Raw genomic sequence first — 15,492 nt, forward strand, 5'->3', positions numbered from 1 at the left:
AGTGTCTCATAGCGCCACCTACTGTACCGGAGTTTGAACTACAGGACAGTGAGAGGGATGGCAGCAGAAAAGTGGAATTTTTACTAAATCAGAGTCTAAGGCACAATTTCTTGCTCTGTTGGGGTCCTACCAAAATGCTAGATCTACATTTCTGGACAAGCAGGGACGCTGAACTATATAACCAATATTTTCTGATACATTTATTGTTTTAAAACGTTTACCCATTATGTTGGCCTACCAGTACTGTACCTGTGCTGACAGCCAAGCATCGACATTCAACTCTTGGGGAGCCTATAGTGGTTGATCATGTGCAGTTGCGCAATATGCCCATAGACTATATGTGGTGCCTGAAAACTGTACCGTGTAAAATGCAAAATAATCAACAAAACTTTACAATGAGATCATTTATTTAGTATAATTAATAGATTGCACGTGTACAGTTCAGCTTCCAGGCCTGAGCATTAGTCACGTGATTTGTAATGTTTTAAATGGGCAAGGATCCAACCCGACGGTCCCAGGATAGTCAGAGACATCACAGTCAGAACGAACAAACTCTGCTGCAAATTTAAAAAAAAAAGTTAACATTATACAGCTATAGGTTATTCTATTTAACCAAGTTAGACTTACATATCAAACTCACCATAGCACCAACTCTGGACTGCGGGGGTTTGCCATGGATATAAGTTGCCCGTTGCTCAATAAATACAGTTTTGGGAGCCAGAGCCCGTTGAGCTTTCAATAGTCCACCAAAAAACCCACTCATTTTTCTGTCTATGGGGAAGAAGACTGTTGGTTCCAAAATACAATCCGCCCGAAGTGAGTCCGTCAAAGCTCTTGGCTGTTAAGTAACCCAAATTAATACGCACCTGCGCATTGGCCATTGGTGATTACGCAGATTTTAAGGATCTCTGGGAAGGAATCCAATTTTAGACAGCGATTTAGATACAGTCATTTTAAATTAATTAAGTTGGCTATGGCTAAATGTTTTTATTTTATTGTTCATCAACATGTAAACTAGGGTATTAATTGTTTGCGCACACCTCCTTCATAGGTCATAGCCAGATTACTTCTATCACTCTTATCCGATCCTTGACGCGCCAGTAGTAAATGGGTCGGTCAGACATTAGCTACAGTTTCAGCTTTCAGACAAACAAATCGACAGTCAATCCATCAATAAAGCTGATAGGCCGCCAGTCGAATTTGATAAAGTATTAAAGTATTTTGTGAAACAAGGGTAATGTAATTTGCAATTTGCCTGCTAGATGCGTCATCGGAGACAGACAAGGCTCCTTCTTCCTCATCAGTCTTTTCGGTCTGATCATGCCGACGCGCAGTATCGGTGCATTTATTATCATATTTTATCGTTGTCATTTAGCCATGTCCCAATTCCACTGCACCCTTCGTCGGCCGCATTTGAAGGACAGTAATTTCCTGTGCGACGAGGCCTGTCACATTTCATGCACCCAACGTATGCGGCCGAAAATGTGGCCCGCGTTTCCATGGAGATCGGCTGTGAACGAAGGGTACATTCAAGCACACTTTGCTGCCTCCGATATCCCATCATGCACCGCGCGGCGCTGGTCAGTTCGAAAAACGTCGAGCGAAAAAGACCAAGATCTTTTAAAAGACCACAATCTGTCCATAATGACCACGAGATAATTGTATTTTAATGATTGTTGTTGATATTGACTTTGGATTCTCAGTAAGATGTGACAGTTATTTGTCTCTTTTGATAACAACCAATTCATTTATATGTACAAAAAGTGTTTAAGCAGTAGTAATGTTGACATTTTACAAAGATAATAAATTTGTTTTTGACTGTCACATGATTCAGTAAAAAGGGAACACAGTCTGAGAGTATACTATTTTGTTTTTTTTTCTTTTATTTTGTACTAACTTTATAATGCATGAAGTGTGTTTAATGTTTGACTATTCTATTTTTCCCCATTAAGTTTGTGTAGGAGGTGCACCACTAACGCAAAAGCATCTGTCACAGTGTCACAACAACGCACCAAATAAAACCCCTCAATGGTACAGATCAAATAGGTCTACTTGGGTAAATAAGCCACCGTGCAAAATATCTATCATTTGTAATGTAGGGATATTTAATAATTAATTTTCAAACTGATAAAGTGCAAAGGACAGAAACGTCAACTTTGGGAGATTAAACAATGTCCTTGAGAGGTGATCTGGAAAAGGTGATGATTTCCAACAGGTCGACAGAGCGGAGGAGGTAGGACTGGCACAGGCTCTTGTGGGTCTTAGGGTTTGTGCACAGACTAAAGCAGGACTCAGAGCAGAGGCGTCCTCTAGGGAGCAAAAGTGGTACAGCACATTCGCCTACATGCAGCAAGTCAAATGCAGTATACAGTAGGTCCTATCTTACACAAAGACTCTTCTTATCTTATATTGTAGTAGGGTAACACTGGTGCTATTAATGTGGTAGAAGTCTTGCATTTCAGTTCACGTTTAAGATCTTTTTAGTCTGGTTTCTAGTTTAGATGAATCTTCTACTCATTTTAGTCCTATGAATCTTGAGGACATGAAAAACATTAATAGGTTTGGCTTTCTGCACACTAATATATTCATATTCATTTTGGTCGGCCAAGGAAAAATGGGCACCCCTTCTTTAGCAATACATATCTACATCTGCACTCCTTTCTATTAGCGTTGTCACAGCACTAGCATTTCAAACTTTATTCCAATACTTAAAAGGAGAATTGATATTCAATTATTTCAATCCCCCAACATAACGTAATTTTCAATACAAAATCATAGTAATTTCATTATTATTACCATGTGGTCTTATTCTAGTTGTGATAAACATCAAAAACAAAATAACTACTTAAATCAAAGTAACAGAAAGGGTGAAATGTATAAAAAGATCTATGCTGCTTTTCAAGTTTAAATAGATACAAAAAGCCTGTGCAAACAGTGTCCCTCTGAAAGACAGTGTGAAAAATGTCATGTGCCTAACAAATTGAGCATGACCTCACAAGACTGAGTATACACCGTCACGCTTCACTTTGGACATTCCTCTTTCATAAAATTAGATTTCAGGAATAAAGCCATGCCCGTTTTAGAGAGGGTACAGTACAAACCATAGTTAATAAGATTTTTTTTTTTTTTTGCTGTTCCATGGATTCTTTTTCATTTAAGGGTAATCAAAGGACTTTCTTGATGGGGAAATAGAAATATAAAAGAAATCTATTTAAAACATTCTAAGTGAAACCATCCACCCCTCTACCACAATGTGTCTGTTTCAGGAATAAGGAGGCAGTTTCTTGATATTCTGTCATGGAGGAAAACCACTGAAACAAGTGATTTACCAATTTATTTTGTCAAGAGACAAAATAATTAATCTTCCTGGAGGTTGGGAGTGGCACAGCATGCGACTGCAAAAGACTCAATACCTTCATCGAAACCTCCACTAAAGACTACACCGCTGAATCAAACAAGTATTCAGTACAAACACTGTAGTGATTTGTATTAATAGTATTTTAATTAATCTATCATTAAATATTACATACAAATTACAGTGCATTTTCACAATACAGTTTAAGTCCGTTCAGTAGCAGGAGGTCACTTTGTTTACTTTCATCCACCCAAGAAAGTAGACACAGTAACCAGACAGAGTTGGTGCAGTGGATTTAACCAATCTCAAAGAAGAGATGCAGCTGTGCCTCAGTGAGGTCGTATGAGGAATAATATGCCCCTGTTCGTTCTTAAACATTCTCAACTCATTGTCCTTTTTCTTACATGAACCTTTAGCCACTGTGAAACCAGTTTGTTTAGTTTAGTTCAATGTAAAACCTTTAGTGTACACTTACAAATTCTTAACTAACAATAACCACAGTAATGGCACTTTTGTTGTCACAAACCAGGGGATCCTTTTAAATTGCACTGGAAAGAGTGAATGTTTAAAGGCAGAAATGTAAAATAAAAATGTGGAATGCAATAGCTACCATCAAAAAACATAATTAAAGGCTTTTGACTGGCATGCGTGTGCATAAACAGATATGTAAATCAGGTTGTACCTTCAGAGAAGAACATTATTTGAACTTCAGTGGTACTCACAATCTCACAGAAGTGATTCTTTTCAGTTCCCCCGTTACCAGACCTCATATCCGTTAATGGAGTCAAATGGATGGAATTAGTTTAATGAGTAAAAATCTGTCGCTCAGTACACAGTGGATCCACTTCATACTGTTGTCCAGTGTCCAATCCTACCACCAGGTGAAGAATGGTCTTCTGCTTTGGAAACTCTGTGTGTAGGATTCACTGTTGGCTCGCTGAGGTGCTCTGGCCGTTTCAACAATTACTGGGGGCATCTGGACAAGCTGAAGAGGAGTTTTACCATCCTTCAGGGCTTGGCACAAATTCAGAATCTAAAGGAGTGAGGCACATAAGTGTATAGTTATAAACCCTTTATACCACTAAACTCAAAGTGCTTTTTTCTAATAGTAGGTCACAACGCTTAGAGAAAATTTAGGTTTTTTTAGCTGCATTTGGTCTTATTTGGATAACTGCATTAACTTCTTTGAAGAAAACTCACCTGCCCTCTCATCACAGAGACTTGTTTGTGAAACTGGCCCCTGTCAAAACCAGGGTCCTTCTATAAAGCACAATAAAACAATTGACACATATGCACATATATTTAATCCTAGTTTTATTATTCTTAGTTGTATTGGAAATTTGTATGTAAAAACACTCCACAAACCTTAAACAGTTCATAGAGATCCTCTTCCAGGTCTTTGATAAAATTTGGATCTGACAGTTTGGGCAGAACCAACTCTCGGATTTCTTGAGAAAATGGGACTTTGGCTTGGGAAAGCCACGCCCAATAAAAAGGGTCTGTAGATTTGATAAGATGAAAGTTATGAATGTATCATTGTGAAAACACAACTATGTGGTTAAAGTCAATAAAATAAGAATGTAAGATGCTTACATGCTCTCCAAGAATCTGGATGTTTAAGTGGAAATGCAAGACCATTATCTATTGCTGCTAACTTGATAATTGGTTCCTTAACAACCACCCAGTCAGTATCCTAAAACAAACATGAAAAAAAACAAAAGCAAAATGTTTGCATTTCAATGAAAATATAAAGCTATTGGTGTGTGACATTACCCTGTTCCCTGAAGAATCCATTGGGCAATCATACTTAAGCAGCCAGTTGTCATTTCCTCTGTCTACAATAGTAAAGCAATTTTAAGGTTCAAATGTATTAATACTGTCACAAGTTTTAAGTAAAATGTCCAATTCCTTCAACATTACTTTGATTTTACGAGCCATAGACTTGCCTGTGTTTCTGATGATGTAATCAAGGACAACGAGCCGCTCGAATTGCAGCTGTAGCTGGCGGTTGTTATTCTCAGGCAAAGGCTCTGCCTCAAACCTGCGCAGCCAGAAATCTGCATCCTTGTAGCCGTCCACAAACAATTGGAAAGAACCAACCTAGAGATGTCAAACACAAGAGGGTTTCAGATGTTATGCAAATCAGTTTCTTAAAAATCAACCGTGGTTTACATTATCATAGTTGAAACTCAGAACTCTCCAAATAAACTTTTTTATCTGTTTTACCTTTGGAGGCAGTCCAATTCTATGGAAGCGTTGGCCCACTTTTGGCACCTTTTCCAAAGCCAGCCTCTTTCCTCTGGATTTAACTCTATCTATGGCATTGTAATTAAAAGTTTCACTAGCCAAATACACAACCTAAAGAAACAAATGAATAAAATATTAAATGTACTCATTTGTATTGAACAAGAAGCCCGCAAGTATCATTTGAGGGGTTTGTACCTTTGTTCGGGGAACTATGTTCAGTTCAAGTTTTTGGTCAACCAAGCTGGCCCCTGCCTCCGAAAGGTATCCCTGGTTAAGAACTAAACAGTCACGACCAAAACAGCATGGACAGCAGAGCTTCTGCAGCCATTTAGTCCACTTGGGGTTTAGGTGACCATAGGGCTCCTCATTCTTTGGCTTAAATACTCCAATAATCTTCTATAAATACAGACAGAAGAAAAACAGTGAATACAAAATAGAGGCTGAACAAACAGAGGCAGTATGTATACTCTTTTAAGATGAGTCTTATGTCAATTGCATAGTTCTCTCTTTTTTCTGAGTGTTATTTAATATAATTTAAGACACAATTTTTTGAGTTGCGTCAGATGATAAATAAGTGTCAATGTTACTAAACCTCCACTATGACACATGCACATTACACCAATTACAACATTTAAACTCCCTCATTGTGAGAATTACATCCTCTAAAGAGAGACCACATGACTACTAAGCACATTGGTCACTAAACCCCAAAATCTGCTCAAATTCTGAATACTTCCTACATAAAATATAATAATGTATTATATTCTGGATTTAAATCAATTAATACAATAAAAAGTCAAGTGAAACAAACGTCAACTTGCATTTCTCTACCAAGAGTGGTTGTAACAGACCACAAGCAGGATATAAGATGCACTATGAGCCTCAGAAACAAAGATCAAAGTTTACTGTTTAGCATGCTTGCAGAGAGATCAGAATCAGATACAAAAGAAAAAACTTAAAGCTTCTTGGTTTAAAGATATATAAAAATAATGGCTATGGCAAAATGCGCTACAAGTATTATGGTTGCTAAAACTAAACAATTTACAATACTAGAAACATACAGTTGGCACATGGATAAATACTTTTAAAACACTGATCTGAGAGGGGAAATAGTAGCCTGTCTTTACTTTAAAAAGCACTGTCATGCACTCGCTCTTACCCCCTGCGAGTCTTTGACAAAATAGCTCCCACTGGATCCCTGGTAGATCCTCTCTGGGTAGATGCCCTCCTCTATGGCTCTCTCGGCCTTTCGGATGATTTCTCTAAACTCCGGGTCTTCGGGGAACTCGTTGTGATGTGGGTCCCGCGGAGAACCTCCTCGGTCACGGTCCAGCAATGGCTGTCTCTCCCGACTGCGCCCTGGACTACCAGCCGGAATTCGAACCACAGAGCCCGGTGTCCCCGCAAGTGTGCCCCGCGGACTGGTGTGTTCTGTGGGACCGTAGTACTCACCGGAGTCGCGTAGTGGTGAGACAAGCGGGCTCGTCTCATCCATGTTTGCGACAGGACTCCAGAGGTAAGAGTAGAGAAAACTGGAGAAGTAAAGCGTCAAGAAGGAAATACAGTGAGGTGGTTGTTGTTTTGTTGGCTACGGCGCTAGCTAACAGGAAAACAGCAAAAGAAAAATCATCTGACTCTCAGCTTCCGGGAGGAGGCGGGACAGATGAGTATAGTGTTTCTTTTTTAACCAATCAGCGTTTAGAATCTCTGTAAATATTCGTATCTTAAAAATGAGTGGTCACAATCCTATGAACGTAAGGAAAGCACGTGAGAGTCCCACCAGTTAAAACACGTTTGATTATCACTCCGACAGTGGAGTTAATCTAAATCGTTCTATGCAGGCCTACATGTCTCGTTTACCCCTAGGATTACCTTTCATCTTTCTAGTTTATTTCAGAATGCTACTTGATCTTTTTGCCAGTTTAATATGCTGCTTTTTGTCTGCTTGTTTGTTTTCATCTAAACATATAAGTCGAAGCACAAATTATTAACAAACATAAAAAAAATTTCTGATGCTGCCATAGTTGCACTTTTGGCAAATGATGCATTGAGTAGTTGAAAGTGACATTTTATGCCGTGAGCATCTTCTTCCGTCTACTGTAGGATACTGACACAGTGCTACTCTGCGATTGGCTGAATCGCTGGGAACCAGGGAAGGAGACACTCCTGGTAAACTCTCAAGTTCATGCTCCAAAGGATTTTGGCACCAAAGCTCCAGAATAGCATCTTTGTTTCTGGGTGGTTTGGGCAACGCCAAGACAGATCTTTGGCATTTCTGTGTGCACTCGAGGACAATCATTTTCGCCAAAGTTTCCGGAAATACGGCGCAGGTGCCCTTGGTGAGAGGATGGCTGGATACAAACTAGTCCTGATCCGCCATGGAGAGAGCTGCTGGAATCAGGAAAACCGTTTCTGTGGCTGGTTTGACGCAGATTTAAGTGAGACTGGGGAACAGGAGGCCAGGAGAGGAGGACAGGCTCTGAGAGGTACGCAGCGCCTCGTACAATCCCATGGGCCATAGGGCACTTGCCGTCTTTAGATTTAACTACTTATGCAACTACGATGGAGAGTGGAGACAAATAGCTTAAGATCCATGACAAGAGAAAACGGTATATAAATCCAATAAGTGCATTCAGGGACGTTACTAGACCTACCAAAGCATTGACCTCATGCCCTGTATAAATTTGTATGTATAATGTTTTGTTTTGTTTTTCCTACAGACGCTGGTTATGAGTTTGATGTTTGCTACACCTCGGTCCTGAAGAGAGCCATTCGCACTCTGTGGCTTGTCCTGGATGGCATTGACCAGATGTGGCTGCCTGTTCATCGGACCTGGCGTCTCAATGAACGCCACTATGGTGCTCTGACTGGGCTGAACAAGGCTGAGACGGCGGCAAAACACGGAGAGGCCCAGGTCAAGATCTGGAGACGTTCTTTTGACATCCCCCCTCCACCCATGGATGAAACGCATGACTATTACCAGAACATCAGCAAGGTGGCGCCTCAGTGAAACTTTGGTATATTTATGACATTTATCTGATGACCTCTTAATTTGCTCATATAGGATCGACGTTATGCTGACCTAACTGAAGATCAGCTTCCAACATGTGAAAGTCTTAAGGACACCATCACTAGAGCGCTGCCTTTTTGGAATGAAGAGATTGTCCCACAAATTAAAGAAGGAAAAAGAGTGCTAATTGCTGCTCATGGCAATAGCCTTCGAGGTATTGTCAAACACCTTGAAGGTATGTACCTGTTACAAACATCAGAATAAGATATGGAATTTTAACACTGAAAACAATGCTGAATCATTTTGAAAATGTTATAATGACTATTTTTTAGGCATGTCAGAAGAAGCCATCATGGAGCTTAACCTACCCACTGGCATTCCCATTCTCTATGAGCTTGATAAAAACCTGAAGCCTTTAGGACCCATGCAGTTTCTGGGAGATGAGGAGACTGTAAAGAAGGCGATGGAAGCAGTGGCAGCCCAGGGCAAAGCTAAAAAATAGGCTCAAACGTCTTTTCCATTGAAACATCAACTCATCCTGAAATAAACTTTTCACAGATGTTGTATACTTGGGTAGCTTTCCCCTATGAACACACAAAGACATTGGATTACGTGTGTATACAGATTAGGGTCCCCACACAAATAAATAAATACCCACCCACAATGTGCATAACTATTTTATTTGTTTACAAACCAGATCTATAGTTGCATTCTTACAACAGGAATAAGCAAACAAGACCATAATCAAAACAAACCAAAGGAATCATTCTGTGAGCTGAGTATAATAAAGTTGTTTTTTTGAGAATAGTATCTCTGACTTTGTGTCAAACAACACATTTTATACACACGATAAATATAATACAGCCGAATTCCACGCTCCAACTAATTCGTTTTGCCCTTATTAAAGATGGCTGACAGGCACGTGTGCCCTTACTTCCGTTTCAACTTCGACTGTCCAATCAAAACTCACTTCTACCTGACGTCACAACCAATCGCCCGACAATCTTCTCTTCTCGAAAACATGTCGCCCATGAAGCTGTGTGTTCCAGGTAAGTCCCATAAACTTCTTATTAAAACCTTTTAAAAGTATTCGTAACAGTACCCAAACGTATATTTTGACTTGTAAACACGTAACCTAATGTACAGTGTGTTTAGATATTTCTAGAAACACTTCAGAATAATAGATAACGTTCAGTTAATCATTTCCATCTGACAGCATGGGGTGGGCAATGCCTTCAAGCAAAGATTGATCTTTTTAAATCAAATTGTACATACTATCTTCCTTGCAGTGTAAAAGTGATACATTAAAGTTCACCCATATTATGAGGTTTGGACAAAAATAAACTGTTATGTTTCCATGCTTTCCAGCTTTTACTTTCTACTATATCAGGACTCTGGAGCCCTGCCCATCGCCTAGGGCAGGACAACAGCATTCCTTCACGTTTTTGATTCAGACTCCCCCAGTCGCAAAACAAAATGTCAAAGAGGTGTTATAACGAGTTTTAAAAGCTGTCATTATGACGGTCACGTAAATGTCAGTCTTGCTTTGCCATAAAGAAGATATTTTGTGGTTTATCTAATGGGGCAATAACTTGGTTCCACGGATATTTTAAATTTATTTTATCGATGGACAAATCTGCAGAGTATTGTCTATTGCACTACAGACTGACTTGCATAATGCTTAATGAAAGATTTGTTTATTCATTTGAAAGCTGCTGGCCAAATGTAATATTCAGAGTTTCCCTACTTTATGATTATTTCTGTTAAACCGAACGACGAATGTATTAGAAACCATAATACCATGTTGTTTGCTTTAAAAGCAGTAATGTTCAGAATTACTGGCTTTGGTCCAGCAGATGATCCATCTTATTTTTTTTCTCCAGGTGACAAGCTATGCAGCATTGAAGACTGTATTCCTGGCACAGGAGTGTATTTGCGGCATGGATATATCTACTCTGCACTAGCAGGCTATGTGCTCAGGAAAAACGAGGGAGAGGAGGTGAGGGGTGTGTCGGGCGTTGAAAGCATGTTTAAAGTTGTCAACCTTGCCAAGTAATGCAGTTGCGCAATGATTGCACAGCCTGTGTCAGCTGAAATATATGGCATTTGTGTGTTATGTTTTCAAACTGGTTTGCAGGTTGTGTTTGAACCAGTCCTTTTTTAAAGCAAATTTATCTTGCCTTTTAGTTGCCAGTGATCTCAGTTGTGAGAGAAACTGAAACACAACTATTGCCAGATGTAGGTGCAATAGTCACCTGTAAGGTATGTTACATAATACTTGTTTTGGATTAACACTATGCCTGATATACTGTATGTTCATCCAAAAGGAAGTGTTTTTAAATACCAATTGTCTTATATATTGTCAGGTAACCAGTATCAACCCGAGGTTTGCTAAAGTCCACATTCTTTATGTTGGCTCCACACCGCTTAAGGACCGCTTTAGGGGAACAATTAGGTAACGTTAAAGCACACACCAACCCAAATGCATACTTTTTTTGTCCATAACAAACTTACTTACTACTTTATTTACCTTGACAGGAAAGAAGACGTACGTGCAACTGAAAAAGACAAGGTAAGTGAAACTTTATCATTATGTTATTGGAGACTTTCAGTGGCATTATATTTAAATGATCTTTTTCTTTTTAATCTTAGGTTGAAACCTACAAAAGCTTCAGACCTGGTGACATTGTTCTAGCCAAAGTTGTATCCTCTTTTTATCATCTTGTAAACAACATAACTTATAACAAATTGTTTGTAAAATCTCAAAAAACCTTGACATATTACTTAAGATTTCTCTGGGTGACGTACAGTCTAACTACTTGTTGACCACTGCAGAGAATGAACTCGGAGTAGTAGTGGCCCACAGTGAAGCAGGTAACATTTCTTTTTATCCCAAAATGCATTCAGTAATACAAAACATCTCATCTTGCATGTCTTTTAAACTTACAAAAATAGTAATACTACTGGTATCAAACTTACCTGATTGATTTATTTTCAGGTGCCCAGATGATCCCCATCAGCTGGTGTGAGATGCAGTGCCCTCAAACACACACCAAGGAGTTTCGAAAGGTGGCCCGTGTGCAGCCTGAGTATCTGGAAGCTTGAAAGATAAAAGCTGCACAAGGAACACACAGCTTCCCTCCTCATTCCCTTTCTCTTGGCGCCATGATATGCTTTACCCGTGGCTATCATTCCTGATGACTTTCAAGAGAAAGGCCTTGTACAGTATATTGTTGGCTGCTTGTGATGTCACATCTGAGTGTTTCCAAAAGTTTCTCTTCCCAATGTATTGCATTTTGTGGTGGTGAGAACAAACCAAAACCTTAATATGTAAACAAATCATGTAGATACTTAGGAAAGTCCCTCAACATCCAAATGCTGAACATTACTGTAGTACTGCTAAATGAGAGCAGAGTTTAGCAGTACTTGAGTCTGGGCACTGAATTTAGTGTTGGCAAAGCTTAAGTGTTTGTGACTTAACTGCATTTGAGGTAGTCTGAACTTTGACTATACCTCTACCAAGTCAGATATGCCCGGAATATTGAAGTTTTACATATGATAGTCAAGATGTTTCTCTAATTTCCATTGTTAACAAAAGAAAACTTTTTTTTTTCTTCTTAACTCATAGGAGTACTATGTGAATGAAATAAAGTGACTATCAAAAAAACAAGATGCTATTGCTAATTACCCTGTAGGTTTTACCAGTAATGTGTCAATTGGCTGTTCTTTAATTTTCAAGTAGCATAACTAAGTGGGCCGATTTACTTTTATTAATGTAAACAGACTGGACTGTAGCTGTAGGGGTGACAGTGGCTCAGTGGTTAGAGTGTTAGGCAAGTCTTAGGCAAGACACTTCACCCACATTGCCTAGTATGAAAGTGGTGTGTGTGTGAATGATAGGTGGTGGTCGGAGGGGCCGATGGCACAGATAGGCAGCCTCACTTCTGTCAGTCTGCCCCAGGGCAGCTGTGGCTACAATAGTAGCTTACCATCACCAAGTGTGGAAATGAATGAATAATGACTATAGTGTAGCACTTTGACAAGCCTGTAAAGCGCATTGCAAGGGTAAGGCATTATTATTATTAGTTGAAGAATATTTTCCTATTCATTTCCACAAGGGACATTTACATTTAATTCAAGGATACACACATACTACAATCTTCAATGATCAAGATTAATATAATCTTTATCATACTGATTTCAGTCATCAAAGCGTATGGAGCGAGTAGCATTTGCATCAATAGAAAACTTCTTAGTGGATGGAGCTGTGAAACCAAGTCCAGCTCCCTTGTTACTGGAGTCCATGCGCCGTGAGTGGGCACGCTCAAACTCTCCCAGAAGTCCTTGTTGAAGCTGCTGCTGTGCATCCCTTCCCAGAGCCATGTTTCCACCTCCACCATTGACAGAAGCTGGTTGAAACCCTTTCTTGAAGCCCCCCATTAAACGGAGAAACTTCTGCTGTTGTTCTGAGCTCCCAAACTCCGCTGTGCTCCACTGTCCCAAACCCTAAGAAATGGTAGAGCACATGAAATACGCTACTCAAGCCATTTTTGAAAAAAAAAAAATATATATATATATATGTATTTTTAAAATGTATTTTTATATGAAAGGAAAACAACATGCCAAGGGTTTAACTGGTTTCTTTGGCTGAGATGCTTGGTCAATTTCCATTTGCAAGGCCTTTCTTCTCTCCTATAACAAAAGTTATTAATATGAATCATTAAATTTTATATAATTTCTAGATACTTTCATCTGTATTCACCTTGTTGACATTTACTTCGTCAGTATTGCCAGCCTTTTCTGAAAGGAAAACCACCTCCGCTTGTGGGTACTCCTGGAAATGGACCATATTCATTAGTTGTTTTTTGAAATACCTCCCTATTTAGACTTCATTTTGTATGTACCTCTTGTTCTTGTTTAATTTTTTTTTTCTTTTTTGTACCAGCATCAGCCTCAATGTCATCTTTGCTCTCAACCTTTTTAGAGCGTTTCTTCAGTTTACTTTTGCTTGTAGCTTCAACTTTACCCAATAAAGGTTCTTTGTCACTTTCTTCTGGCTTCTTCTTCTTCTTTTTTTTTGGTTTAGGACTTTCTGTTAGATTGAAATTATCTTGTGGCATCTTATATTTTTTTGTATCCACAACTGTATCCATTTCATTTTCAGACTTTGTTTTTTTGTGTTTTTTTTTCTTTACTTGACTTGACTCTGTGCCTTCCAGTTCTTTTGCAACACTTATAGACACTTTTTTCTTTTTCGTCTTTCCATTTTCAATATGACCGCTCTCAGGAGTTTTTATGTCATTTTCTTCCACTTTTGGTTTATCTTTCTTTGACTTTTTTGCTTTAATGGTTTTAATATTAGAAATATCCTCTTCTGTGAGCTGTTTTGTTTTCTTCTTTTTATCTTTCTTCTCAGTTTTCTTTGTGTTTGTAACAATTTTGTGTTTAACTTTATTATGTTCCTTTGATGTCTTTTTCACATCTTGCAGAGCACAGTTGTCTTCAACATCCTCCATTTTTACAATTTCTATATTAGATTCAGTTTGCATAGATTTGTTTTTGATTTTTTTCTTTCTCTCTTTCACTGGCCCTTCCTGTAAATTATCTGCAGAATCTGTGTGTTCAGTCTTCTTCTTTTTGATGACTTCTCCAACATGTGCATCATCTATTACATTAGTAGGCTCTGTAGTCAACTTTCTTTTCTTCTTATTCTTTTTTATCTCATTGTTGTCAGACGCTTCAACAAGCATTTCCTCAGTCTTGACTATATTCTCCATTTTCACCTCAGGGATGTCATTTTTCTTTTGCTTTTTAACCTTCTTTATCATGTCTTTTTTTGGAGCACCTTCCTTGCTGTTCATTTTCATGTTTTCTTCTGATCCCTTTACAGGAATAACCCTCAGACTTTCCTAATGAAAAACAAAATTCAAATGGAAACAGCCAAAATGTTTTGTGCAAATAATATATCAAAACAAAACCACGACTTACAATGCAAAATGTTGGTGTCAGGTATGGCAAGGACCCATGATCAATCTCTCTCTGTAGAATCTGCAATTTTTCCTGGATTCAATCATGTACGACAAAAGGAAAAATAATTATAATTATACTGCACTGAAAAATAAATAATAAACAAAATGACGCATATGTTCGTGTCATAATAACAATGGAATGACGAATATACTAGCGTTAAGTAAAACATTGTACCCAGTCAACTGGAGGTACTCGGACTTTAACACCAGGCTTTTCGCAAACGAAGACCACGTCCTCATCTGAATCCGTCTGAAACATAAAAGGTCTATTTGACATTGATCACATTTAATCGTTTTTGTCGAGTCTAATGTTTTTGAGTATCTTGATATGCTAGTTAGCCAGAACGCTAGCTAAACGCGATCATATATCTACACGCGCATGAAAATCCATTAATTTACATACATGGAAGATGTACCAGCTGAATATGCTAAAGTAACACACTATAATGCGATAACAAGGCTTACTTTGAAGCTTTCTGTAATATTCACGTGTTGTTTGAGCCCGGTTGTTGACTTGATCCGGAAGCAATTCGATATCTTCCGGGTCCGGGTGTCGTTATGCACCATAGCAACGGACGGACACGTGGTTAAATACACTACTTCGTTGTTTTATTCAAATGTGTGTTTGTATTAATTAATGGTCGTATTATATTGCACCAAAATTATAAACCTTCTCTCTACCATTACTAAACTATTGATACACTGCAGCTGACGTTATCAACATTCCCTGGGGGTGTGACGCTAACCGAAGCAACGGTTATGTCTCATGCTCTGTGAGACTTTAATCTAAGTTTTAATTTAACACAATCTGACCATAAAAAAAATGTTAGTTGGAACTGCAACAGGTGAGC

The 15,492-nt window shown here is 38.7% G+C and overlaps 4 protein-coding genes across 4 annotated transcripts; 2 read left to right on the forward strand and 2 right to left on the reverse strand.

Moving 5' to 3' along the window:
• Positions 1–3,482: 3,482 nt before the first annotated feature.
• Positions 3,483–7,243, reverse strand: pi4k2a (phosphatidylinositol 4-kinase type 2 alpha). Its single transcript, XM_055224387.1, has 9 exons — positions 6,762–7,243; positions 5,798–5,998; positions 5,582–5,713; positions 5,298–5,455; positions 5,129–5,186; positions 4,949–5,048; positions 4,721–4,854; positions 4,556–4,615; positions 3,483–4,388 (listed from the first exon to the last, which is right to left on the reverse strand). The coding sequence occupies exons 1-9, from the start codon at positions 7,095–7,097 to the stop codon at positions 4,227–4,229; spliced, it is 1,341 nt and encodes a 446-aa protein (XP_055080362.1). The 5' UTR covers positions 7,098–7,243; the 3' UTR covers positions 3,483–4,226.
• A 419-nt stretch (positions 7,244–7,662) lies between these two features.
• Positions 7,663–9,420, forward strand: pgam1b (phosphoglycerate mutase 1b). The gene is made up of 4 exons (XM_033973366.2): positions 7,663–8,088; positions 8,323–8,597; positions 8,667–8,847; positions 8,945–9,420. Exons 1-4 carry the CDS (start codon positions 7,788–7,790, stop codon positions 9,112–9,114), a joined length of 927 nt encoding a protein of 308 aa, XP_033829257.2. The 5' UTR covers positions 7,663–7,787; the 3' UTR covers positions 9,115–9,420.
• A 152-nt stretch (positions 9,421–9,572) lies between these two features.
• Positions 9,573–12,272, forward strand: exosc1 (exosome component 1). The gene is made up of 8 exons (XM_033973595.2): positions 9,573–9,661; positions 10,496–10,611; positions 10,800–10,874; positions 10,979–11,067; positions 11,151–11,184; positions 11,265–11,315; positions 11,402–11,486; positions 11,611–12,272. Exons 1-8 carry the CDS (start codon positions 9,634–9,636, stop codon positions 11,715–11,717), a joined length of 585 nt encoding a protein of 194 aa, XP_033829486.1. The 5' UTR covers positions 9,573–9,633; the 3' UTR covers positions 11,718–12,272.
• Positions 12,273–12,784: 512 nt separating this feature from the next.
• Positions 12,785–15,197, reverse strand: knop1 (lysine-rich nucleolar protein 1). The gene is made up of 7 exons (XM_033970382.2): positions 15,107–15,197; positions 14,817–14,891; positions 14,601–14,672; positions 13,517–14,521; positions 13,375–13,446; positions 13,236–13,304; positions 12,785–13,118 (listed from the first exon to the last, which is right to left on the reverse strand). The coding sequence occupies exons 4-7, from the start codon at positions 14,477–14,479 to the stop codon at positions 12,813–12,815; spliced, it is 1,410 nt and encodes a 469-aa protein (XP_033826273.1). The 5' UTR covers positions 14,480–14,521; positions 14,601–14,672; positions 14,817–14,891; positions 15,107–15,197; the 3' UTR covers positions 12,785–12,812.
• Between the last annotated feature and the right edge of the window lie 295 nt (positions 15,198–15,492).

Source organism: Periophthalmus magnuspinnatus, chromosome 1, assembly GCF_009829125.3.
Source record: "Periophthalmus magnuspinnatus isolate fPerMag1 chromosome 1, fPerMag1.2.pri, whole genome shotgun sequence".
Taxonomy (NCBI): Eukaryota; Metazoa; Chordata; class Actinopteri; order Gobiiformes; family Gobiidae; genus Periophthalmus; species Periophthalmus magnuspinnatus.